Source organism: Aquila chrysaetos, chromosome 3, assembly GCF_900496995.4.
Source record: "Aquila chrysaetos chrysaetos chromosome 3, bAquChr1.4, whole genome shotgun sequence".
In the NCBI taxonomy this organism is placed as follows: Eukaryota; Metazoa; Chordata; class Aves; order Accipitriformes; family Accipitridae; genus Aquila; species Aquila chrysaetos.
This window is the reverse complement of record NC_044006.1, coordinates 55,331,201-55,357,043: the sequence shown is the minus strand read 5'-3', so window position 1 is coordinate 55,357,043 and position 25,843 is coordinate 55,331,201. Positions and strand designations below refer to the sequence as shown.

At 40.4% G+C, this 25,843-nt stretch overlaps 1 protein-coding gene across 3 annotated transcripts; it reads left to right on the top strand.

Moving 5' to 3' along the window:
* Positions 1-11: 11 nt before the first annotated feature.
* On the top strand, positions 12-25,814 carry CROT (carnitine O-octanoyltransferase). 3 transcript variants are annotated; one of them, XM_041122276.1, is made up of 17 exons: positions 12-131; positions 905-1,028; positions 7,214-7,338; positions 8,259-8,440; positions 8,627-8,751; positions 11,398-11,506; positions 14,257-14,350; positions 14,444-14,569; positions 15,007-15,108; positions 15,730-15,813; positions 15,915-16,022; positions 16,276-16,406; positions 17,794-17,917; positions 20,477-20,555; positions 22,299-22,392; positions 22,569-22,688; positions 24,832-25,814. In XM_041122276.1, the coding sequence occupies exons 2-17, from the start codon at positions 914-916 to the stop codon at positions 25,007-25,009; spliced, it is 1,896 nt and encodes a 631-aa protein (XP_040978210.1). In that variant the 5' UTR covers positions 12-131; positions 905-913; the 3' UTR covers positions 25,010-25,814. The 3 variants fall into 3 exon arrangements, with proteins under 3 accessions (XP_040978210.1, XP_029865276.1, XP_040978211.1); XM_030009416.2 differs by lacking the exon at positions 24,832-25,814 and adding an exon at positions 23,747-24,697 and having other exon boundaries at positions 14-131; XM_041122277.1 differs by having other exon boundaries at positions 77-131; positions 884-1,028.
* Positions 25,815-25,843: the final 29 nt, after the last annotated feature.

Sequence of the window (25,843 nt, the reverse complement as noted above, 5' to 3'; positions counted from 1 at the left end):
CCGGGCCCGCGTGGAAGTGGGGTAGAGGTGAAGGCAGGCGGTAAGGCGGGCGGCGAGCCGGGCGGGCGGGCGGGCAGGCAGGAGGGCGAGGAGCCGGCTGAGGCGGCGGCGGCGGGCCCGTCCAGGCTAAGGTAAGCGGCGCGAGGCGAGCGATGATCTCTGCCGGCCTCTTTCCTTGGGGGGTGCGCGGTGGCGGGGCAGAGGGTCGTACCGACGGTATCGGCTCCGCTGCCTCCTTACCCCCAGGCCCCGGCCCCCGCCCCGTCCACCCTCTGGGGGCCTCTCTGGGGCAGCTCCGCGGCGCGGGCCCTGAGCTGCTCTAAGCACCGCTGCGGTGGTGCGCAGGCGGCCCCCGGCCCAGCTCGGCCCTGTCCGTCCCCCCCCCCCGCCTCAGGCCGCCGTTCCGCCGGGCGGGGAGCGCTGGGGTAGGCGGGGTACGGCCGGGGACAGCACCCCTCTGTCGTAACTACGGCGGTGGGGTCCTTGGTGAAGGTCTGCGGGGGGCGGCGAGCCGCGGGATGGCGGCCGCCAGACGGGCCGGGCCGGGCGGGGGTCGCCGTGCCAGTGATTTCCCCCTTCCCCAGTTAGCCTCTGGTCTCAGTTGGTGGGTGTCCTAGGGCTGGCTGGCTTCTCCTCGGGAAAGAAAGCAACAGGCATCGAGTTGGTTAATCGCGACATACCCGGAGAAAGCATCGATAGCCGGCTGGTCATAGTTTCTCCCTGTTGTGTGTATGCTTCTTGTGGCTTCAAGCCAACGAGAAATCCTAGGTCCTGGCTTTGTCAGGGGACGCTTCCCTGATAGGTGTCTTTTAGCCTGTAAATGGTTGGGGGCGGGGAGAAAACTGTGGGGAAATACATCATCTAACTTAGGTTTTGTTAATAGTCTCTCGGTGTCGTGCTGCAGATCAGCATCATGGAAAAGCAAGTGCTTGAATCCTCTGAGGAGCGAACGTTTCAGTACCAAGATTCTCTGCCTTCCCTGCCAGTACCTCCTCTTGATGAATCTTTAAGCAAATACCTTGATGCAGGTAATGACTTAACATTGTAATAGTAGCATGGTTTGTGCTGTTGTAACCAGGCTAATTTGAAGATGTTTGCAAAGTGATTTTTAGAGACGTCTTGTATCAACTGATGTAATTGGGTTGGGGGATCCAGACCAGTTTAGAGTGCAAAAGGTCTTTTTCAGGTTCAAAATGGGAAACTAAATGCCAAGAGCAACATGAGTAAAAGTTCCCATTTTATCCCTATTTACCTTTCTTCAGGGGAATGGGGCATATGGTAAGGTTAACTTTTTGGTTTGAGGTTCCCTCCCCACCTTAAGGTTTTGGATTTTGTGGGGTTTTTTGGTTCTTGGTTGTCGTTGGTTTTGGTTGGATGGGTTTTGTTTTGTTTTGTTTTCCCCTAGATATATCAGCTGGTCTAATAAGAGATATTTCTTCATCTACAAAATTTGTTTTGCATAATAACTACTTTGCTTGTTTATGACTGTTTGTCCAGGCTCTTTGTAAAAAAAAAAAAAAAGTAAGTTATTTCAAACCTTTTCATACTTAATAGTATTGGTGAGAAAGAATAGCAAGAAGAGGCAGTGATGGGCATTTTTTGGATAATTGGATAATTTCTGCCTTGAAATGTTGGCTGTCTAAAGAAGATCGCATAAGAGAAAAGTTTTGAAAACAACATCAATGCACATGTGTCTAGCTTTTTTTATAAAGCAGAGATGACTGGTTAGTTCTTTATTATCATAGCAGGCTTTGATATATTAGGGCTGACAGATACATTACCTAGTATCTTGAGATTACTTTCCTATGTTTCTTTAATAATTTTCAGAACTCGGAGACTGAGTTTTTTTCTGCAAAACCTGCTTTGTGTCTTACCAACCTACCTGTAATACAGGAATGCTAACCGAGTAAGACCTGGAGTTCTCTCCTTAGCAAAAGCATATTACACCAAAATTTCCCTTTCCCAAAATAGAAATCCTGAAGTTCACTGAGTTCCCTTTTATTCTGAGTGTAGTGGAAATGGCCCAGTAGATGGTAATAGGTTTTCTTTGGTGTTCCTTATGTCATCGCTTTTTGATGCAGAATGTTGAAATGGTGTTTTTTCAGAAAAAATGGGTGTGTATGCGTGTCAAAAAAAGTTTTCTTTTTGTTGTAATGCAGACTAACTAAAGTTGCGCTACAGTAGTAGTGAACCTGCAATAACACAGTTGCCCTTTAGAACTTAGTTTTGTAAACCCAGCTGGGTCTCCAAGTTAATAAATAACTCTCATGGAGTGATAAAATCTGGCAGTGAATTTGTTTGCTCTTGTTTTCTGGTTCTGGTCTGTGTTTTCATAAATACCTTATCACATGTGCCCCCTTTTTTTTTTTATGCTGAAGTTAGTTCCTACTTACTGTTCCTTGTACATAAGTCATTCTATAACTTTGATCATCACTGTTGATCTGTGTTAGTCTCACTGGAGGTTGCAGGAAAGTTAGTCTAGTATTTGTTTTTCTGCCACAGTCTTTCCTTGTACAAATCACTTAAAGCCAGAATGTGCAGTGCACAATTCTAGACACTAGCTCAGTGATTCTCATTGCTTAAGTTTGTCATTTGTTTAGTCTGTGAAGGTGAGTGAAGGAAACGAGGTACTTCTGAAGAACAATTCAGAACCTCCAAATGACACTTCATAGATGCTGTGAATCATTCCTTGGAAACTCCTTTCTTTCATTGGCTGGAGGAGGACCCCAGGCACTTAACATTAGTCAGTGCACCTGTTGGTAAAGCACTTCTCTGTTTAAAGCTAGTCAACTGGGAAAGCTGGACAGAGTATGTCTCGGAAGGTGCCTTATTTAAGGCTTTACAGTAGCTATCTATGCTTTGGATTCAGAATGACTAATCTTGTTTTGAAGGTAGGCCTTGAGCAGAGAAGGTTGCCATAGCCGTGTTATTTAGCCTTTCAGCTCACCCCAGAGGTTGAGACTCAGAAGCTTGGACTCAACCTGAGAGTATGAAAACCCAAAGTTCCAGCTTTCCAGAGAGTTCCTTAACTATTGCAACTGAAGGTGTCTTTCATGGGATACTTCTTGTTCATGGACAGAGCTGATCTTCTATGCAGAAAGGAAGACAAGATCTGTGGGCCTGGAGAAAGTGGCAAGACAGAAGTTTCACTGAACTCTAGTGAGGAAGGGTCTGGGTTCTGCTCCTTCTTCATAGTGGTGCTTCTACATCTGATCAAATAGTTTTTAAATGGAAAGAGGCCCTGTAGTCACAGAATCATGTAGGTTGGGAAGGGTTCATCTAGACCAGTTCCCTGCTCAAAGCTGGTCCAACTACAGCAGGTTGCTCAGCCTTGCTTAGCTGGGTTTTGTATATCTGCAAGGATGGAGATTCCACAGCCTCCCTAGGCAACCTGTTCTGGTGTTTGATCACCCTCACGATTGTGGGAGGGGGAACAAAAACCAAACCAGCAACGATGACAAAAAACCCCTTCACATTTTCCTTGTCAGAAGTTTCCTGTGTTCTAACCTGAGTCCATTTTCTCTTGTCCTGTTTCTCTGCATCTCTGAGAGGAGCCGTACATTATCTTCACTATGCCTTTCCATTCAGTTGTTATAGAGTGCAGCAACGTCTTCCCTTTGCATTAGTTAAGCTGAACAAACTCAATTCTCAGTCTAATCTCATCATGTGTTCCAGTCCCCTAGCAATCTTAGTCACCCCCTAGCAATCTTAGTCACCCCCTAGCAATCTTAGTCACCCCTTTAACAGTTGGACTTGATGATCTTAAAGGTCTTTTCCAACCTAAATGATTCTATGAATAGAGACCAGAACCCAGTAATTTTGCTTATTTTTTTTCTTGTCTGTGTGCATATTGCTCTGTAATGACTTTGTAACTTGAATAAAAGAGGATAATCACTCTCTCTTACACTATTGTATGGTAATAAGGTCACCCTCTGGGACACCTGAGTGTTGGACTACGGTGAGTCTGGGGAGGCTTTCAACTCGGTGGATGGCTCTGTCGCTATTTACTTTTTTTTTTCCATCTGTGTTCACAACTGGTGGTGGTGCAATTGAAGCTGCATCTAGATAAGGCCTAGATATGAAAGGCACTGCCTGAATATTCATAGCTGATCATATGTGGTGAAGGTGTAGGTGGAACACTGGTACCTTTCCAGTTGTGATGGTGGTGCAGTAGAATTTAATGGAGGTCCCAATGCAATTTAAACACAAGCACTGCATGATAATGCTTGAAAGTGGATGTTCTGTCTTGCTGCCTGAGGTTGTAAGCAGGCTTTTAAAAACACATTTGTAGGTAGTATTTGGCCCTTACTCTCCATGTTTGTCGTATGAAATAGGAAAAAATATCACTAGAACTTGCATTGTACTGTTGTGGAGTAGCACATGGAGCTGAAAACTGATCTTTATCTTTCACTTTAAGACAGGTAGTGCAAAATATAGAAATTCCTTTTATGATTAGGAAAAAAATGTAATTATCTTAAGAAGGAGCGAGGAGAACTTACCCTTGGTGGAAGAGGATCAGCATAGGGAACACTTGAACAGATTGAACATGAAAAACTCCATGGGACATGCTGGGATGTGCCCATGAGTGCTGAGGGAGCTGGCCTTTGTCTTTGGAGGCCACTTCTGATAACCTTTGAAAGGTCACGGTGATTGGGGGAGGTTCCTGAGGACTGGAAGAAAGCAAATGTCACCGGTCCCTTCAGGAAGGGCAAGAAGGAAGATTTGGGGAACTACAGGCTCCTTGGTATCCCTCACAAATAATCGTCAAAACCATTTCCAAGCATATGAAGCACAAGAAGGTTGCTAGGAGTAGGCAGAATAGGTTTGTGAAGGGGAAATCATTCTTGACCAACCTGATAGCCTTTTATGATGAGGTGACTGCCTCAGTGAATGAAGGGAGAGCAATGGATATTGTTTATATTGACTTTAGCAAGGCTTTTTGGCACATCAAAAGCTTTTTTTTAAATTCCTCATAGATGAACTGATAAAGTACAGACTAGGTAGTGGACAGTCAGGTGGACTGAAAACTGTCTCAGCTGCTGGGCTTAAAGGTTTGTAATCAGCAGCATGTATTCCAGATGTAGGCCAGTCTCTGGTGGTGTACCCCAGGGGTCCAGTATTGTTTAACATCTTCATTAATGACCTGGATGATGGGAAAGAGTGCACTCTGAGTTTGCAAATGATGCAGAGCTGGAAGGAGTGGCTGATATGCCAGATGGTTGTACTGCCATCAGAGGGAGCTTGACAGCCTGGAGGAATGGGCTGACAGGAGCCTCATGAAGTTCAACAAACAAAGGGAAATGCCAAGTCATGCACTCAGGGAGGAATAACTCCCCACACCAGCACAAGCTGGGGCCGACTGGCTGGAAAGCAGCTTTGCAAAAAAGCCGTTGGGATCTTGGTGGACGTGAAGTTGACATGAGCCAGCAATATACCCTTGCAGCAAGGCAGGCCAGCAGCCTTCAGGGCCTCATTAGAAGGAGCATTGCCAGCAGGTATTGGGAGGTGATCCTTCTCCTCTGTTCAGCACTGGGGTGGCCACATCTGGAGTGCTGTGTCCATTTCTGGGCTCCCCAGTACAAGCAAGACATCAACATACTGAAGTGGGCCCAGCGAAAGGCCACGAGGGTGATGAAGGGCTTGTATTATTATCTGACATATGAGAAGAGACTGAGAGAGCTGGGACCGTTCAGCCTGGGGAAGAAAAGGCTCTAGGGGGGGATCTACACAACACGTGTAAATACTTGGTGGGGAGGACTAAAGAAGGTGGAACCAGACATCACCATGGTATCCAGTGACAGAACAAGAGGTGATGGGCACAAATCAAAATACAAGAAATTCCTTTTTGAAAGTAAGAAAACTCTTTTTACTGTGAGGGTGGTCAAGCACTGGAACAAGTTGCTACCAGGGAGGTTGTCGAGTCTTCATCCTTGGAGATATTAAAAACCCAGCACAGTCCTGAGCAACCTGCTGTAGCTGACCCTGCTGCGATGGTGTTGGACTAGATGATCTCTAGATCTGTGAAGAAGAAAAAAGTAGTGGTTGCAGGCAAGCAGTCATAATTGCAGCAAGGCACAGTTGTGAGGAAGTAAGATTTTTAATTCTACAAGGATAGATAATTATTTGAGATCTTGCTCAGCTGAAACTGTTGTGACTTGCAAAAGATAGATTAGAGATGATACAGATACATGATTACTGAAAATTAAACAAGCATCCTTCCCCATTTCTTAACAGCTGTAAATAGATCACAGGGTTATCACTAGCAAGGCAGCCAAGAAATTAACTGACAATAGTGTCCAGCAGCCTCAAAAATGAATCAGACCTCATTATATAGGCACTGAATCAGCAGAAACACACCACACCCCCCACACCCCCTGTTCTGTTTGCCACTGATTTCACAATCTAAGTATAAAGATAACAGAAGATACATTATACACAAGGTGAGTATAAGAAGACAATGAGATGTGCCTGTATGGAAACTGACATCAGCAGTGCCTGTTACTGACCATAGATTTCATGGTAAAAAGGCTTTAAGGAGGGTTTTAGATTAAAATAATGTCTGTTTTTGCAAATGTTTACAGAGAACTTTGGCCTGTATGGCACATGACCTGAGAGAAAACCAAAAGTATTTTAAAATATAAAAATTGGGTAGTAGTAACTGCCATTGGTGGTGTTGAAAGGTAGGCATAACATGGGGACAGTGAATGAGAACTGATGGGCAAGGTGCTTGTAGGCCATGAATGGACTTTTGAGAATAAAGCTAAATAGCTTATGGTTGGTGCAGTAGGGTGGCAGACATATATGGCTCAATATATTAATTTACAAACAAAGTTCCTGTAAATTTACTTATTCAAAGTTCCTGTAAATTTACTTATTCAGTGAGTTCTGTGGCAGCTGATGGAGTTGCAGAACTCCATAGTATTTCCAGCTACAGTTTTAAATATATTGGATTTAGTTATCTGTTAGGTATTTCAGGTTTTCAGCAATTGCTTTCATCTGCTGACATCTGTATTTATTTGAAAGTATGTATTTGTTTGATTAGAACACACTGATTTATTTACAGATTTTTAAAAGGTGTTTTCCCTTTGAATACTTGTTTTAGATAAATAAATTTTGAGTATTTTCATCCACTCCCTTGCCTGTGGATATCTGAATCCTGGAATAAATCTCGGTATACAGTTGTCTTTAAAATAAAAACATTTCCTTTTTACAGTGAAGCCATTTCTAAATCAAGAAGAATATCAAAGAACTGAGGATATAGTTAAAAAATTTGAAAGTGGGATTGGGAAAGAGTTGCATCAGAAATTACTGGAAAGAGCTAAAACGAGAAGGAATTGGGTATGTATTTAGATATGTAAGAAATCATAATTCAACTTACGGAAAGCTGGTTGTTCAGGATATAATTTAGAGAGTCATTTAGCTTTTTTTAAATTTTAGGATCTTCCTTATATCTGCCACTTGGCCTATGGATATGAACACATTCACTTATGTATATGTGATTTGTTTGGGGTTTTTTTTTTTTCAAAGTTGAGTGGTTAAGAGAGCTCACTAACTGAAATGTTGAGTTACCTACCAGCTTTTGAATGCTTATCTGTCAGTCTCTTCTTCTATTATCTCTGTCCCCCCTCTCTCCATCCTGAAAAAAAAGAAGAAGAAAAAAAAAAAGTGGAATTTAGAGTTTGGTCTCCTATCTCTTTCTTTCCTGAAGAAAGCTATGTTGTAGCATTTTAAAGTTGTCTTCAACAGAGAAAGGGATACAAGGGGGTTGTTACCAAGTGGAATTCATGAGAACTTTGTAAATCTTAACATGACACACTCTGGAGTGGGTATTTTTAGGTGATGATAGAAAAAATACATTATGAACTGTCCATCCCAGATCCATTCTCAACACAAATCTCCTTTCCTTCCATTCTTCATAGAGGAATCTGTCTGATATTCGCAGCAGCCGCAGCTGACAACTGCAAGAGTTTAAGGTGATGAATAGCGGGGAAGAACTCTTCATCATAATTTACAGTTTAATAGTCTTAAGCAGTATTGACTTTTATTTCAAGCTTGAAAATAGAAGAGCTAGATGTGTCATTACCCTCAGCAGTTAGTTTTGAACCACTGTCCTGCCTTCTGTTACATAGGAACTACTACTCAAAATACTAAAAAAAAAAAAAAAAAAAAAAAAAAGGTAGGCAGTTGAACAATCAGGTGATTATTAAAGAATTAATGACTAAAACTTAATTCTGATGCTAAACATTTTTCATTTTCAGCTGGAGGACTGGTGGCTGAATGTTGCTTATCTTGATCTTCGCATATCAACGCAAATACACTGTAATATTGGAGGCCCCGGTCCCTATATTGAACACTGCTGGCCACCAAAAGAGGGCACTCAGATAGAAAGAGCATGTGTAAATATATGGCACACCCTGAAATACTGGGATCTATTACGAGCGTAAGACTTTAAGAAAAAATAATTGATTCTAAAATATTAATGATCTATGTGTACTTTTGTTGCAAAAGTATGTTTATGTTCATTGGCATGTGTTCTTTGCAGTAAAAGGTGGGTTTGTCTTACCTTGATTTACTTGCATAATTATAATCTCTCTTGTTTTAATTTTGGTGTATTTGTTTATTACAGAGAGAAGGTGGCTGTAGAGAGATCTGGGAATGCTGTTCTGGACATGAGCCAATTTCGAATGCTCTTCTGCACTTGTAAAATTCCTGGAGTTACCAGAGACTCAATCGGCAGTTATTTTAAAACTGGTAAACAAATGCAAATTGGAGGTTAATACAGGCAAATTATTTTGTATTAATGGGCTAATGGAGTGGTCATTTTAACCATAAAATACTTGCTTCCTCAAGCACTAAATCAGATACTGGTTGTTGAGTGCTTACATAAGGAAGCAAAGAAGATATCTTATCTACAAATGCCCTTTTTGGTCCAATATTCAGTCCTTACTAAATAAGATTAAAAGAAAACTCTGCTTCAAATTGCCTGTTAACAGCCTGATGCCTATAAGTGTGCCAGCATTAAGAATTGAAAAAAGACAAATTCCATATGTTATAAATGTGGGTGGATTGCACGTATTATACAGCCAGAATTTCAGCATCATTACTAGTTGCATCTTTTTCCACGGAATGCGTTTCTTGAGTGTGCTCCCATACATTCTGTTTGGATAATTCTTACTTATTTTCTATCATTGTGCTGTTTCTTGGCTTGGTCAGCTGCTTCTATTTTCAGTCTTGAAAGTACTCCATAGTGCTTTTTGAAGCCATTCTCTTAAATTCCTAACAGTTTTCTGGGGTGCAGGATTAAGAGCTAAAGTGTAATGTTCTTATTCAGCCTCCACTAACAAATACTGTAGTATTAGTAATCAACTAACTGAAATCGTAACACCCCTCCCACACACATTCTGATGTGTCCAGAGTTGTTCAGCAGTGTAACTGTAGATAAATGTGGGAGATGTGAATTCCTATAAGACTTGGGAATTCAAGAAGAAGGAGGTATTGCCTTGATCTGTAGAAAATATATCAGGAAATGTCCATACCACAGGATGTGATGAGAAGATGCAAAGTTGAAGGCCAGTTGCAAGGATTTTATCTTAGCATTACAGTTGAAGAGTCAGTTTAAATACCAAAACATAGAAGAAATATTCAAATGGTGGAAGTTCAATGTTCTGTTATGATCACACTTAATAAACAAAGCTATTATACTGTGGAGATGCAATTTTATGTCATTCATGTGCCTTTTCTGCCTTAAAATATTGTAAGAACTTTATTAAACAATCCTGCTTATATAATTTTTCATGTCATACATGGCAGGTGATATCCATTTCCATGTAGATTGTCTGCCTCCAGATGAAATATTTTGTCCAGCTAGTTGTCTTGTTTCTCTGTGATTCATGGAGAAATATGAATACCTGCAGAGGAGGATTTGGGCTGTTAAAATACACAGGTTTCTAAAGTAAGCAGAAGGAATTGCCATGTGGAGAGGGATCTGTTTTTCTCCTTTGGCTATAGAGGGAACTGACATGGTTGAAACAGTTGAAGTAGCATTCAGATTGCAGAGTAGGGCACCTAAAATTTGACAGGTAATGTCAGCTTCGAGTCAAAGACCACACTAAAAGCCAAGAGAGACTGATCAGTGGAACCTGGAGAGCTATTTGGTTCAGCCTGCAGCAGATAGCTTAATGAGAACAGGTGAAGAGCGCATTAGATGTTATTAAGTGTATTGGGTAGATCTCTACCAACTATAGTGAGATCTCAGACACTTAATTCTAGGTATATTAACTTCCAAACTTAATTCTACGCCTTGCTTTAGACAGCTAAGGTTAGGATGCTACCTAAAGTAACTGAATTTGATGTCATCCCTTCTGATTTTTGTTACATTAGAAATTAATTTCATGATCTGTGAAGATGAGATTTACATGAAATGACAAATTCCTCACTCTAGAATGTCTTTAATCAGGCATGTATTGAATTGTATTATCTGATTTAGAAAGTAGGACCATAGATAGATGTAAAAGCCTTATAGGTAAGATTAAGACTTCTGTGGATGCCCATTCAGTTACATACTTGTGGGTAAAGTAGCATACATTTCTTCTTTTTCCCAGAGTGGAGTAATGGACTAGAAGAGATGTATCACAGTGGCTCAGTTTGAGAAAAACGTAGCCACATTTCTTGGGGTTTTAACATCTTTTTTTGTCAGAATCTTTTCCAATTTTATTTAGTCTTATTTCCAGATAGATGAATTCAATAAGGCAAATATACCTGGCCTAGTGTGGGCCACTGCCATCTACGTTTCTGTATAGTGGCCAAACTGGTGTGTTAGTGCTCCCTTTTTATGGATTTGCATGTGCCAGTCAGGTCTGATTGACATGGTAGTGCATCTCAGATCTTGAGCTGCATAACTGAAACTGGTCACATAAACACTCTGACAACGGAAGGACTCAATCATTTGCAAAGTGTCTTAGCAGTAGGCTTGCTGCATTATATTCATCCCTTTTAACAAACAAACAAACAAAACTCATGCAAGAGAGAAATGTTGCTAGATCAGCTTTTAGCAAGCAACACTCATTTTGGCAGAGGGTGTTCCTGCCTTCAAGATACACAAATGGCATTTGCTACTATGTAATGACAATGACTTGAAGTAGTTAATAACAGTGAACATTATGTGCTTCTGTATATTTTCTCTGATGGTTTTAAAAATGTCTTCAAATTTGCAGTAAGATCATGCAGTTGGACTTCAAAAGCTATTCTTTTTTTCTTTCCTGTTTTTAACTGTATGAAGTCTGCCTCATTTTGAACAAAAAATGGGTCTGTAGGACTTGCTGAGTGTTTTTCCTGTATCTGTCACTCACTTTATCCCCACCGTTGGACTTTCATGTTTTGTTTTTTGTTTCATTTCAGAGACTGAAGGTGAATGCCCATCTCACTTAATTGTCCTGTGTCGAGGTCGAGTGTTTGCATTTGATGCTATACACGAAGGCAGTATGGTGACTCCTCCAGAGATTTTCAGGTTTTCAAATTACCTTGTTTCAAATGAGCTGTCCTGTATAAGCTACATACCAAAGAGAGTCTTTTTCTATTCCCTTCATGCCAAAGAATTAGGTGTGAGAGAGGCTACAGCTTATCCTCTAGCTGAGGGTTCAGATTTTGAGTAAATTCTTGTTTAGTGGATGGCAACTTCTTGCCATAAAGCATGATGATCATGTACTGTTGTAATACACCCACAGAATGTCACACAAAAGGGCTGAATGAAGGTGTTTCAGTAGGAAACATCATTTATGTGTGAAGTTGCTTGACATGGAATTATTAGGATTACAAGTAACATTATTCCTTTCAGGACCAATCCACATTGATAATTCTTATTGCTACTTAATCATTATAAAAGATGAAGCACCACTATCATGTTGATTCAAATGTAATACACTTGTGGTCAATTTTCTCAAGAATAGAGGGGATGGAATTCCTGTTGGTGAGTGCAGCAGAGTCCAAAATCATAGTATACACTGATTGACTTCCGGCTAGCTACAGAGCAGTACAGCAGCATTTCACTTGCATTTCTTGTCTTTGAATCATAGAATCATTTAGGTTGGAAAAGACCTTCAAGATCATCGAGTCCAACCATCATCCATGCCCACTAGACCATGTTCTGGAGTACCTTGTCTACGCACTTTTTGAATACCTCCAGGGATGGTGACTCAACCACTTCCCTGGGCAGCCTGTTCCAATACCTGACAACAGTTTCAGTAAAGAAATTTTTCCTAATATCCAATCTAAACCTCCCCTGCCACAACTTGAGGCCATTTCCTCTTGTCCTATCTCCAGCCACCTGACAGAAGAGACCAGCACCCACCTCACTACAGCCTCCTTTCAGGTAGTTGTAGAGAGCGATAAGGTCTCCCCTCAGCCTCCTTTTCTCCAGGCTAAACCACCTGAGTTCCCTCAGCTGCTACTCATAAGACTTGTGCTCCAGTCCCCTCACCAGCTTCGTTGCCCTTCTCTGGACACGCTCCAGCACCTCAATGTCTTTCCTGTAGTGAGGGGCCCAAAACTGAACACAGTACTTGGGGATGCAGCCTCACCAGTTCCGAGTACAGGGGAACAATCACCTCCTTGCTCCTGCTGGCCACACTGTTTCTGATACAAGCCAGGATACTATTGGCCACCTGGGCACACTGCCGGCTCATATTCAGCCGGCTGTCGACCAACACCCCCAGGTCCTTTTCCACCGGGCAGCTTTCCAGCCACTCTTCCCCAAGCCTGTAGCGCTGCATGGGGTTGTTGTGACCCAAGTGCAGGACCCAGCAACTTGGCCTTGTTGAACTTCATACAGTTGGCCTCGGCCCATCGATCCAGACCGGTGCACCAGAGCTGTGACGACCAGCCATGTTTGTCGTTCTTTGCATATTCCTGAGCTGCTGCAAAGGAACAGAGAAAAAGAATTTGGTTCTTTAAATATTAAATTTCAGTACTAGTGCAACTGGCAATGTTGAAAGCTTTTCCATGCTGCATCTCCTATCTCCCAGTAGCATGCGGAGGTGCTGGCTTTTCAAATTGTCAATACAGTTGTGGCTACAAGGTTTCCTACTCTGTTGGTCAAACTCTGATGTTAAATACATAGATAGGTTCAGCATAAGTCTCCTGTGATCGATTTGGGATCTATATGCATCTGCTTACTAAAGAGGGGTTGTGCATTTCATCTAGGAATAACTTACTGCATTTGTCAAAGTGCTGCTTATAGAGCACAACAGAAGAGATGTGATTAAAATTGGCAAAAGGTGGATGGCCAAATTCCTCAGGCAAGACAAAAACTAGTTAGAGAAGCTCAAAAATAACTTTTTTTTGAAAGTCTGGTACTTTAATACTTAAGATATTTCAACATACGTATTTCTAATTTCTGTAGTTGTACCTGTTAGATCAAGCAAGTAACAAAGAAATGAATACCTGGAATACAGACAAAAAACCCTAAAGCTTTCTATTGTTCATAGAAAGGGTGGGTTGGTTTTGTTTTGGTGGTTTGGTTTTGTTTTGGTTTTTTTTTTTTATAACCTCATCATGGGTGTCTTAAATTTTTGACAACTGTGTAACTAATGATCAGTAGTGGAGTTTAATGGGCAAAAATGCAAGAACAAAGGACGAGCCAGATTAAACGCCTGTGATTTGTGGAGTTTCTTTAACACCTAGAACAGCACGTGAAAAACTGAATTTGCAAACTAAAAACTATATCTCTGTTAATAGCTCTTCAAAGGGAAAATGCAAGGAAAAGGTAGGAAGAGAAGTATTCTTGCATAGTTCAGGCTCTGCATTTAGGATGTACTGTAGCTACTGTTCTGCTTTAAATTTCAGGGTTTATCTTGAGTGGAAGTTTTGCCCTTGTATCTGATTAGTTGCTATAAAAACTGCAAAGCTGCAGTATTGCAGATGTCTGCTGATCAGAAAAGTCTGATCTGCACTGCTGAAGTCTTAAGTCCAGTTTTAAATTAAGTGCATAATAACTCTTTAGGACCATGATTGTTTACATGTAAGTTTGTACTGGGCTGGCAGCTGCAATTTGAATTAAGCATTAGTGACAGAAAACAGGGCAGGTCTTCAACTGCCCTTAGAGTCTGAGGGAGCTGAGTTGTGCTTCCTGAAAATTCACATTAGCTTGTAAATGCGGAACAAAAATTCCAGCTTGGCAAAAAAAAGAGAGGTAAAAAGGGTGACTTTTATCTTCTCTCCATATGTTCTTTGTTAACTTCAGTTTTTGAAATCTTCTTAAAGGCAACTTGCATATATACAGAAAAGATGTCATAGTGAACCAGATGGACCAGGACTGGCAGCCCTAACAAGCAGTGAAAGGACAAAATGGGCAGAGGTGGGAATACTTCAACAGTTGATTCCTGAGAAGAGCATCATGATCACTGGAAGAGACATCATTTCACTTAGCTTTGTCTTTTATGCTTTGTAGTTACGTGAATATTTGATTGATCTTGATCCAAAGAACTTAACTCTTCTGGAAAAAATTCAGAGAAGTTTGTTTGTGGTCTGCCTTGATGATTCTAGTCCCCATGCAACTCCTGAGGACTACACTGAGGTAGCTAAGGATTTTTGATAATTAATATCTGGTTGTCTTTATATAAAAATTTCTTCTGCATATATGCGGAAGTAGCACTTCTTGCTCTTTCAGAACAGAGAAAATGAAGCAGATAAATATGCAAATAGTGCTTCTTGTTGATCCATAGGAACACCTAAAGAGGTTGACTTGTTAGGACATTGGAAGTGGGAATGGCTGTAATCTACCTTCATAATCTTCTAGTCCTCTATCCTGCAGGATCCTCAAAATTATAGTCATCAACTTCTTATCACTCTTTAAAAACTTAGGCTTATATTCATGTTTCATCTCCAACTGGATGAAAATGTCTTCTCTCTCGGGGAGGTGTCGCCATCTTAATGTAGGTTTGGTTTAGCTGACAGAGGTTGGCAGCGTACTCAATGTTTTTCAAAACCCACAGTGTCTAACTTTTGCTTTAGGTTGCAAGGCTGGGGCTAACAGGTGATCCGACTGTACGCTGGGGAGATAAATCCTACAATAGCATATTCTTTTCCAATGGAACCTGTAGCGCATTCTGTGATGTAAGTTGAAAATTTCCCCCCCCCCTTATAAACCTTTCAGATATTTATTTACTAAGTTTTCCCTTTCAGGGTATTAAGTGCTTAATGTGTTCCTCTTTAGTCTAGCCTTGTTTACCAGGCATCTTGTCTGGCAAGTTTTCAAAAGCAGTCTGCTTTCACAGTGTTTGATATTATACCGTACTTGAATTAAGAACATGAGATCTGAAATCATAATCTTATTTCTAAAAGTGTTTAATGAGGGAGTTCCAAAGACAAAAAATACATTGCACAAGAAGGCTTAAAATTAACTCTTTGTATGATGTAGCTATTTGAACAGCTGTGTTTTTTAAACTCAGATTTTTTTTAAACTCATTATTGAATGGCCAGAAGGGCTTACATCTTGCCTGAAATCTGCTTTTCCACAGCAGTGGTATATTATGCCTCCCTATCTGGCTGCAGAGCAGTCAAAACAGTGGGTGGGCTTACAGTAGTTCTATATGTGTTGTAGAACTAGAAAAACAAGTCCAACACTGTACAGTAAAGCTGTTGGTCTGCAGGAGAAAGAGTGGGGTAGGGAAAAAAGCAGTTTGATCGTCTTGCAGTTATGCAAATAATGTGATATCTTGTCTTATATAATTCTAGCATTCTCCTTTAGATGCCATGGCTTTAATTACCATGTTTTCTTATGCTGAAAAGAAGATTATTGAAAATGAGGGAAAATGGAAGGTATCTATCCTTTAAACTTCCAAGTTTATTAGTTAATGTGTTTTTTCTTACGGATAACATTTTCTGTTTTCTCTTCTTTCTGTCTGTCTGCATCCTCCTAGGGATCAGATAAAGTGAGGGATATTCCATGGCCAGAAGAACTTGTATTCACAGTGGATCAAAAAATTATAAATGAAATTGGACATGCTAAAGAGCTGTATTACAAAAAGGTAGACTTTCTTGCTGCTTCTCTTAATTGTCACTGGTTTGGTTTTTTTCATTCTATTTACATGTTTTTAGCTGGCCTTTCTCCATGGTGGAGAACAGGGATGAATATGTTATTGATAAATTGATGAAGCACGGGACTTAACACTATGGTTAAATTTGTTACATCGTTGGTTTACGTTGAGTGTGTTTTATTTGAAGTGGACCAAGTTGTGATATTTCTTGATTTCTGTTGCTTTTCCTCCTCTGGTGTGACAGGTATCTGACTTGCAGCTAGTGAGTTATGCCTTTACATCCTTTGGCAAAGCATTGGTGAAAAAGAAGAAACTTCATCCCGATACATTTGTGCAGCTTGCCCTTCAGCTTGCTTATTACAAATGCCATGGACGGTAAGAAAATATCATTACCCAGATTAGGAATAAAAAACTAGTTTCTTGAGTAAAGGGATGGATCTGGAGATATAATGCAGTGGCCTTGCAATGCCAGTGTGTAATTTGCTATGGTGATATAAGAACGGAGAAGCAAGGGTTTTTAAATTAACAGTTGCATAGGGCCTTATTTTGTGCCATTGAAACCCTCAGGGCTTGTGCTCTTGACTTCAGAAGAATTCTGCCCTTGTGCCCATTGGGATTGTATATGTACATGTTGTGGGATGGAGGGCAGAAGACAGTCCATGAAAATGTGGATTTGGGCTGTACAAAGTAAATATTTGGGCAAATGCCAAATGTGCAGTGGGTCAGGATTCTTTAATGTCAAATAGTTGCTCAGATGGAGAAGAAAGCTTTATCTGCAGCAAGTGACAGCCATCAGTTAAATGGTTAGTCTTCCAAGCCTGTAAAAAGCCTCACAAATCTCAGTGTCTCACTTTCTTTAGCAACGTTAGATGTAGAGGTTTGGGCAGAATATTAGAGATATAGATAGTGACCCTCCAGATACCTGGCTCTACATTTTTGGGTGTGTCATTTTATTTTGTATTATTGTTAAAAGGCAGCATTCTTCCTGGTATTGGTGTTCCCAAATTTCTGTTTGCTAACTAGCACTGATTATGGCTTGTGTAAGTCATTACTGACCTGGCGAGTATTGCTTGCTTTAGAAAAAGGAGGGTTTCGTCATATGAGCATGATGCTTAGTCACTGGAGATGCATCTCATCATAAGAAAGATTGGTAGACCTCAGTTTGCTGAACATTGGAATAAATTAATTGTCTGACTAACATAGCCTATTAGGTCTGTTCTAAACACACAAGTATGTTACATGTAAGTTGTATATAAAGTGGTAGACTGTCATAGGGCTGGGGATGCTCCAGCTAAAAGTTGGATGGGTGTCAGTATGCAACAAAGAAGGATTTGAGCCTTTTCCTTATAAATGCGTTGGGACACACTGCTTATTTCGAGCGTGTCTCTTAATTTTTGAGTTTTTAGACAATGTAGATGGTTTCTTTAATGGAAATACATAGTGAAACTGAAGCTTGCATAATTTCAGCTTATTTATACTAGAGGCTGGTAGATCTGTAGTCTGCAGAAAATAGCCATGACAACCCTGTCTTTTCATGGTATGATTATAGCACTGGCACTTTTTCAGTCATCTGTCTCATAAAAGCTTGTAGAGTTCCTTTGTGGCTCTTTTTCAGACACACAATTTAAAGAAAATTAGTGGCTTACTGATACGTGTAACTGAGCGAGATGTGTAATATACTTGGCAGAACTTCTTTACTCCTTGAGAGAGCAAATAGTTTTGTTAAGTTAATGAGATACTCTTCCCTAATTTTTCTTCTTAGACCGGGCTGCTGTTATGAAACTGCCATGACCAGGCGTTTCTATCATGGCCGTACAGAGACTATAAGACCATGTACTGTGGAAGCACTGGAATGGTGCAAGTCCATGCTGGATCCTTCTGAAAGTGTAAATACTGAAATCCTACTTTAATCGTCATGTATTTAGAAGACCTGTCATCTGAACTGCTTAAAACTCCTTTTTCTATTGTCTCATTAATGGGACTTGGCCTGTTTCCAGTGAGACAGATTTCAAATGTTGGGTTGCTTGAAGTCTGGCTCTGGTCATTGTGACTGAGGTGAGCTGTCATGTGTGGGCTTGCTTGGTTTTCTATCCTATTTACCTTTTGGTTTCAAGAATGTAAGTGTCTTGAGTTACATTCACACTGATTTTTTTTTTTTTCCACACCTCAAAAAGTAACTGAGTCGGAACCAATGTATTCTGCTGTGGCGTGGTTCTGTTGTTGTTTTAATTTTTAAGTGAAATTAGGAAACGTTAGTCTCATCGTTGAGTCTGAGAGCGAGACTGAAAACTGTTTGTGTCCTAGTGGCAACAGGGATGCATTCCAGAATTTGTCTCTGAATAGCTGAACTGGTGACCTTTTCTTTTCCCAGCAGCTACCCTCTGGTGCTTGGCTGGCAAAGCATGTCATGCCTTTCTTGCCAAATGAGAGCTGTGCTAAAGCTCTTTCTGTTGTCCTCACTGCACATTTCTCAGAGCCTGAGAAATGAAGCAAGGAGAAGATTTTTGAGACAAAGGGCTGCGCATTTTTAGGAAATTCAAAGGTTCTATGTTATTAATGCATCTGAAAAACATACAGGAATATGGCTATCACAGGAAGTATGTGTGATGGATAATTATAGTCTTCAAGAGCATATTTTCCTGGTCTTCACTGATTTCTTTTGGCATGTGGTGCAGCTTTAACATTCAGTTTTCTGGCCGTTGTTCAAATCTGCTTTCCTATTTCAAATACGGATTCCTGTTATTTCCCTGCTCTTCGGTTATTTTCTAACCAGTTATCAGGCTTCTATGGGTAATACACATAGAGGTTTGTTACTTCCAACACTAGCTGTAGCACTTTCTTTTTCTCTTTGTAATTTTAAATAGCATCTCCAAATATCTTCCTATTGGTTTTTTTTTTTTATGATGAGCTCTTGGGGCTTAAAAAAAAGCATTGAACCTGTTCAATAGTATTGAAATTAAGATGCTTAAAGGTCTACTTTTAAGGTACTAGAAAATACCTAAAGTTAGGTACTTTGGAAAAAATCCTTTTGTCTCAACTTTTCTTTTGCCCCTTGTGAGCTTAGTAGTTTGATTTTTATCCAAATTGAGTTGCTACTGCCCTTGTTTCACATTCTCTGCTGCAGCCTCTTGTGTAGTGAATAAAAAGATAAAGGGTGCTTCTTAAGTAGTTGAAGAGATAGTAAGATCTAAGATCTTAGAAGTCAAGATCTTGGGTGTCTAGAGATGTTTCTCTAGGCCTCCTTTACTAAAACAGGTATCTGTATTCTGTTCTCTCTGGTTTTAATATGTAAGTTTCGAAACCAAATTGAAAAAAAACATAATATTGGGCAGAACTACTGTCATGGAAGTAATATTTCAATCAGCAGAGAAAATTTGGGAATGCGGTTGGCATCTGTGTATATTTTAATTAGGGTCTTTTTTTGTTTTGTTTTCTGCTTTTGTTTCACAGATTTTTTTTTTTTTTTTTGGTGATGAAAAATGGTAGAATAGAGGTCCAGAGGAGGGCCACAATGACGATCGGGGGCTGGAGCACCTCCCCTATGAAGACAGGCTGAGGCAGTTGGGGTTGTTCAGCCTGCAGAAGAGAAGGCTCCGGGGAGACCTTATAGCAGCCTTCTCGTACTTAAAGGGGGCCTACAGGAAAGATGGGGAGGGACTCTTTACCAGGGAGTGTAGTGATGGGACGATGGGTAATGGTTTTAAATTGAAAGAGGGTAGATTTAGATTAGATATTAGGAAGAAATTTTTGACTGTGAGGGTGGTGAGACACTGGAACAGGTTGCCCAGAGAAGCTGCAGATGCCCCCTCCCTGGAAGTGTTCAAGGCCAGGTTGGATGGGGCTTTGAGCAACCTGGTCTAGTAGAAGGTGTCCCTGCCCATGGCAGGGGGTTGGAACTAGATGATCTTTAAGGTCCCTTCCAACCCAAACCATTCTGTGATTCTATGAATAGAATATCTCAGTTGGAAGAGACCTGCAATGATCATCTAATCCAACTGCCTGACCAGTTCAGGGCATGGTGATCATGCAAATGCAACTACACCTGCTAAAAGCTAGCATGCTTCTAAGTAAGTGGTATTGTAGGAAGTTTTTGGCTTTGATTACTTTAGTTCACTGTGGCTACTTTCCATTGTTTCAGCTTGCTTGAGAAAGAGCATGAGGTTTAGAATATTTTTCAGTGCAAAAGTGGTCCAAGCAACAGAACAGAGATACAGGAAACAAATGAGCGGCTTCTCCTGAAGAAAGAATTTGGATTTGGGAGAAAGAGTTTGAGAGAGGTTCTAACGTACCTTTCAAGTTCCTCCATTTTCTTCTGTCTAAAATTGCTAGAAACTGTGAAAGTGAGAAACTTGCTGATCTGTGATTCCTGATATGTTACTCATCTGGATTGTTTTTTTGTTGTTTTTTTTTTTTTTTTTTAATCCTGTCTCCCCTACTTTACACAGGCTTACCAACGACTACAGCTGATGCAGAAGGCATTTGCAAAGCACAATAAAATGAGGAAAGAATGTGAGAATGGAAAAGGTACTCTGGGATCAAAAGGGGTTTTTTGTTTTTTCTTATGGGTGAAAAGGGAGTATTTCTGTATGCTAATGCATTTTCTCTGTCTCTTTGTTTTCAACCTGACTAAAAACTACCCCTTAACATTTTATACTTTAATTTTGGGGAGAAGAACTAAAACCTAGTCGTTGCACCCTTCCTTGTGCCTCAAAGACACGTTCACTTTGAATATTAATTCACTTTTCCTGCCCAGCTAAACATTATTTCAGAATACCTTCTAATCAAATATATGCTTGGCTGGTGTCACGACCCGGGCTGGACAGACCAGGGAGGGGTCGTGTTGAGTTCAGAATTCCCTCGGGCTAAATTAAGGTGAAATGACACCAAATGATCAGTTAAACATTTTATGCATGACAGAAGGCGTTAACAGTAGATGGCGGGGTTTCTCTCAACAGGAATTGGCATGGAACTACCTCAGTAAACCTTGTAACCCATGGTAACCATATACATCATTTCAGGGAAGAAAATAAGGAGAGCCCTCCTGTTGAGTCACGAGGTTCAGAGCAGACCCCCTTGCTCTCTAGACTCCTTCTCAGAGAAGGGCCCAGAGGCATCTGGATCCACTCCTAGTCCCAGACTTAGTCAACAGTTTTGTGTCTAAAGGGATGAGGTGTAGGGATTATGAAAAAGGAAAGAGAAAGATTTCACTGGTCCTGGGTCCAGCATTGGCCCAGTCAGTCTAAAAGTCCAGTTCCGGTGGGCGCATGCGCGTGGAACTTCAATTCGTGCCCTTTTATAATCTGCTTGCCCCTCCTTTGGGTGGGCACTCAAACTCATTAGGCTAATTAGGTGTCATAAGCAGTTTGTGCTTTCAGAACCTTTGGGAAATGGGTCAGGTCAGTAGGCTTGAGGGTCATTTGGGGAGTAACTTCCCCTTCCCTGCAGGTGTGACCATTGTTTGATCTTTGGCCATGCAGGGTTTGCTGCCCTGCTCAGCACATCAGAAAAGCATATCAGAACAGGGAGCTATGCACCCCCTGGCATGCCCTCCTCATCTTGTTGCTGATGTCCTGTGCTGATCAGCTGCTTTTCACCTGTGGTTCCTAGCTACGCAGGGTTCGTTGTTGCGCAGAGTTGTTATGCAGAGTTCATCATTAAGCAGAACTTGGCCCACCACAATGTTTGAGACATTAGCTCTTTCAGTCTCTCACAGCTGGAAAGTGGGCAATACGGTCTTTTAAGGCAGAGGAGAGATTTGGGTGAAATTCTAACCCACCTGTGTAGCGTGGTAAGCTATTCTATGAACAAGAGTGAGCAGCTAGGAAATAATCACCTGATGAACCTTCACACTCTCTCCATCCTACTTGGTGAGTTATCTGGGCAGTTGTGGCCCTGAAAGCCTTTTCACCGTGTCCATGTAATTGCCAGTGGGCCAGTTTCACTGTGTGGAACTCCTCCTCCTTGGCTGAAGTGGAAGTTTTCTTGGGTTTTGTCTTCCACAGGAACTGTGCTGGGTTTATATTACCTAGTTCATTTGCGTTTGGGCTCAGTGTTGCAAGCTGAAAGTGATGACGGCCTCTTAGATCAAATAAGGAAATGGTTTGGGAAATGGTTTTGTATGCTACAATATGAATCTTGTTTTTTACTAGACTCTGTCATTTGTCTGTCCTTCAGCTGCTATTTGAGCTTCCAGCTATCCAGACCAGAAGAAGCAGAAAAATGGGAAATGCTGCTATTAATGATGCAGTATTTGCATTTATTTGACAGGCTTTGATCGTCATCTTCTGGGTCTCCTACTCATAGCACAGGAGCAAGGACTGCCGGTGCCAGAACTTTACGTGGATCATGCCTTCACAGCTAGGTAATTGGTGTTCTTGTCCTGCGGGGAGGTTGTATCCCTTGATACCGAGGACTTTGTTATATTGGCCTTATGTGTGCTGATTTCTTGATCTCTAGGACAGAGTAACTTTTTTGTAAAACTCACCTTGTTTTAAATTATCTTTAAAAGTGCTGCTTTTGTTTTGTGGTGTTTTACAGTGGAGGAGGTGGGAATTTTGTTCTTTCAACTAGTCTGACTGGCTACACTAGGTTTTGTGGATCTGCACTCCCTATGGTAGATCATGGCTATGGCTTTTTTTATTCAATCAGAGATGACAGGTAAGGATATAATTTCATTGCGGGCATGGTTCTGTCTCTGTCACAAAGGGAAAGGCGGCTAACAACTAGAATGAGGAAAGGAAAAGACAGAAGAAATATGGCTGAACGTGTCAGAAAAAGTTGAGAAGTGAGGTACATGAGAATGGAGGTATTAACATTCTGGGAAAGCACGTGTGGGAGGAAGGACGAATGGTGGAGGTGAAGTGAGCACCAAGATACTGACAATAAGCAGAAAGAAAAGAGTGGGGAAGGTGAAAGAAGGGAGGAACAAAAGAAGTTAACTTACTTTAAAATAAGCTTTCATTTTAGAGATGGTTAAATGTAACATGCAAAGGTGTTTTTTTAAAAAAGTATCAATTGACTGAGATAGACCAGTCCATCATTCTTGGCAGTGACACACACATCTCTTTGAGTAACAAGGAGAAGTTAAAACGTTTGGCTTCACTTCTCATAAAATGGTAGGATTTGAAAAGATCCAACTTCGGCTTATTAGTCTTATGGACAAAAATTGTTTCCTTATCAAATCTAATAAACTACTTTGATTATAATGTGTTGAGATAAGTTGCAATTTTGTGATTTAGGTGGAATTCAAGTGACTTCTTTCTAAAGCTAAATATGGATTGTGTGCAGATTTGATTCAGTTTGAGAATACAAACCACTTATACTTTGATCTATGGCTCTTTTAAGATAAATAGAACTAGATAAAGATTTAGCTTTTATTAGGTAAAAAGAAAAAAAAGTACTTTATACCTTAAACTAGTTGCAGAGATGAAATATAATTCACAGTATTTTCAAATATAAGTGGAAAAGTTATGTCACTGTATATGTAGAAATGGGTATTTAAATCAAAGTATCTAGTTTCGAGATCTGTCAACATTATTGCCTACTGAAGGCACTAGGGATCTGAGTCCTTTTGAATGTTGAGACAGTATGTTTATGTGACAAGTTTTGCTTCAGAATTTATGTCAGTAATTTCACTTTTCAGGGCAATTTCTGTGACTTTTATCCTAGACCATGACAATTAAGAGTGGTAACTTCATTGTTTTCTATATTGATAGGATTGTTATCAACTGTTCTTCTTGGAAATCATGTCCAGAGACTGATGCAGAAATGCTTGCTAGAACGGTGTTCCAGTGTTTTCAGGACATGCTACAATTAACAGTTGCAGCTCAGCTGTAAGGTTGATAATGATGTAAAAGCCTTTTCAAGCTCACGAGTTAAATGCAGTACTTAAATGAAATACTACTCAAGAGTACTGTTACGTTCAAGTTAAAAAATTTAATGATCCATGTAAAGTCTACCTATTTTTATGGGATTTACTGTGGTAACAGTAGCCATTGAAGAGTAATGTAGCCATTTGCAACAACAATGCAAGCAGTAGTACCTTATCTATGTAGAACTATGCAATATTAAAATAAGCCTCAACAATGCAAACATACTTGAGAGATGGGATGCTGGAAGTGAAGAATTTATGGGAGATTTGTATTTATGATCTTAGTAGTAACACATAGAGTACTTTGTAGTTTACTGATACTTTTTATGCCAGTGGAGCACTTAACTGGGTACTTAAGAGTAACCACACTATCCTCTTAGGTGATTATGCTTCCTTTTCATAGTGGTTCATGAAATAGAAGGGCTGCCTCCATCAGGCTATATGTTATTTCATAAGTTATCTTTCATTTTTGCTATCAGGATTATACCAAATAAATGTTGTATCCGTGAATGGGGATGTTCCCACTACATTTGTAGTATGAGAGCACTACAGTCTGAAGTATTTTGAAAAAGGAGCTCACAATAATAAAGACAGAAAGCAGCATATGAGTTCCAAATTCCTCGGAGTTTTCAACTTCTAGTGAACTGTGAATGTTTGCTGCTTTACACTAATAATACACAATAAAAGTAAGCACTGAATGCGGTTTGGTACGTTTCTCAGGATTTTAAGACTTGGTTCCTCTGTTTGAGCAGCTTTGTATTTTCCTGTCACAGAAATAAAATTCTTCTAAAAATTGGCTTTGTATTGGTTGATTTATGGGTGGACTGTTTAATGTGTAGCAACTAAACTTTGTGAAAGAGAGATGATTTTGGGGACAGATGAACTTGAAATAGAGATTCTGAAGTACCTATTATTTTCTCTTTTCTCTAGTTTTTGGAGTTTTGAGAGAGATCAGAGATTATTATTTGTTTTACAGAAACAACTGCATCCTCAGCTAACACTGAACCAGTCTCTTTGCCCTCTGGAAGCTCTGTTGCATACTTTTTTCCACAGTAGCAAGAACAGTTTCCCTTTTTATATCCTTCCTCAAGGCCTGACACTTCTCTGAATAACAGGCCAGAGTGGGTTAACTTGTGTCTTGTTGCCGCAGAAAACAGTCTCATTATTTCAGCCTTTGTCTTCCCTGCCTTTATTGGACTACTTCTATGTCCTGTCTCAATTAAATCTGACAACTATTCATTGTTTAATGGTTGATGTCTTCTGAAACTCATAAAGAGTAAGAATCCATTGCTGTTCTGGAGTGCTTATAACGCACTCTCTTTCTCGGAGGTAAATGACTTTCTGAAATCTCTCAGTTAGTAAAGCATGTGTCTTTATGATGCTGTGATTTCTGTGAGATAGATTAAGATTTTGGATCAAGCTATGCCTGATGGTTTTTATTCTAAGTTCTGTCTGACAGTTACAACCTTTCACCCCTCAGTTGGGTTAGTAAACCTGGTTGCAACAGTGACAAGTACAGTTAGCTTTGAACACTCATTTAAAACAGCCTGAAATCTGATGAAGGGTGTAATTTTATATATATTTGCATTTATTTTCCACACACCTACCCCTCTCTTGGGATTTCTGGGAGTGTAGAAATCTTGGCAGAAGTATGGAAAAAGGAAGACTATTTCAGCAAGTTTATTATTGAGAAAACATCATTCCATCACTGGCGTAAGCAGAATTTCCTGTTCAGCTGGGACAGTCTGTGCCCTGCCTAGAGGAACTGAAGACAGAAGCGTATCCAGAAAGAACAAAATTAAATTCTCTGAGTTGTTCGAGCTATTTGTTAGGTGATGTGGATGCATGAATTCATGAGCGTGGTGTTAATTTCCTTGTAAGGAGTAAAGCATTTTTGATTCATAGTTGTTCTATGAAGTTTATGCTCTATGTTAAGCATACA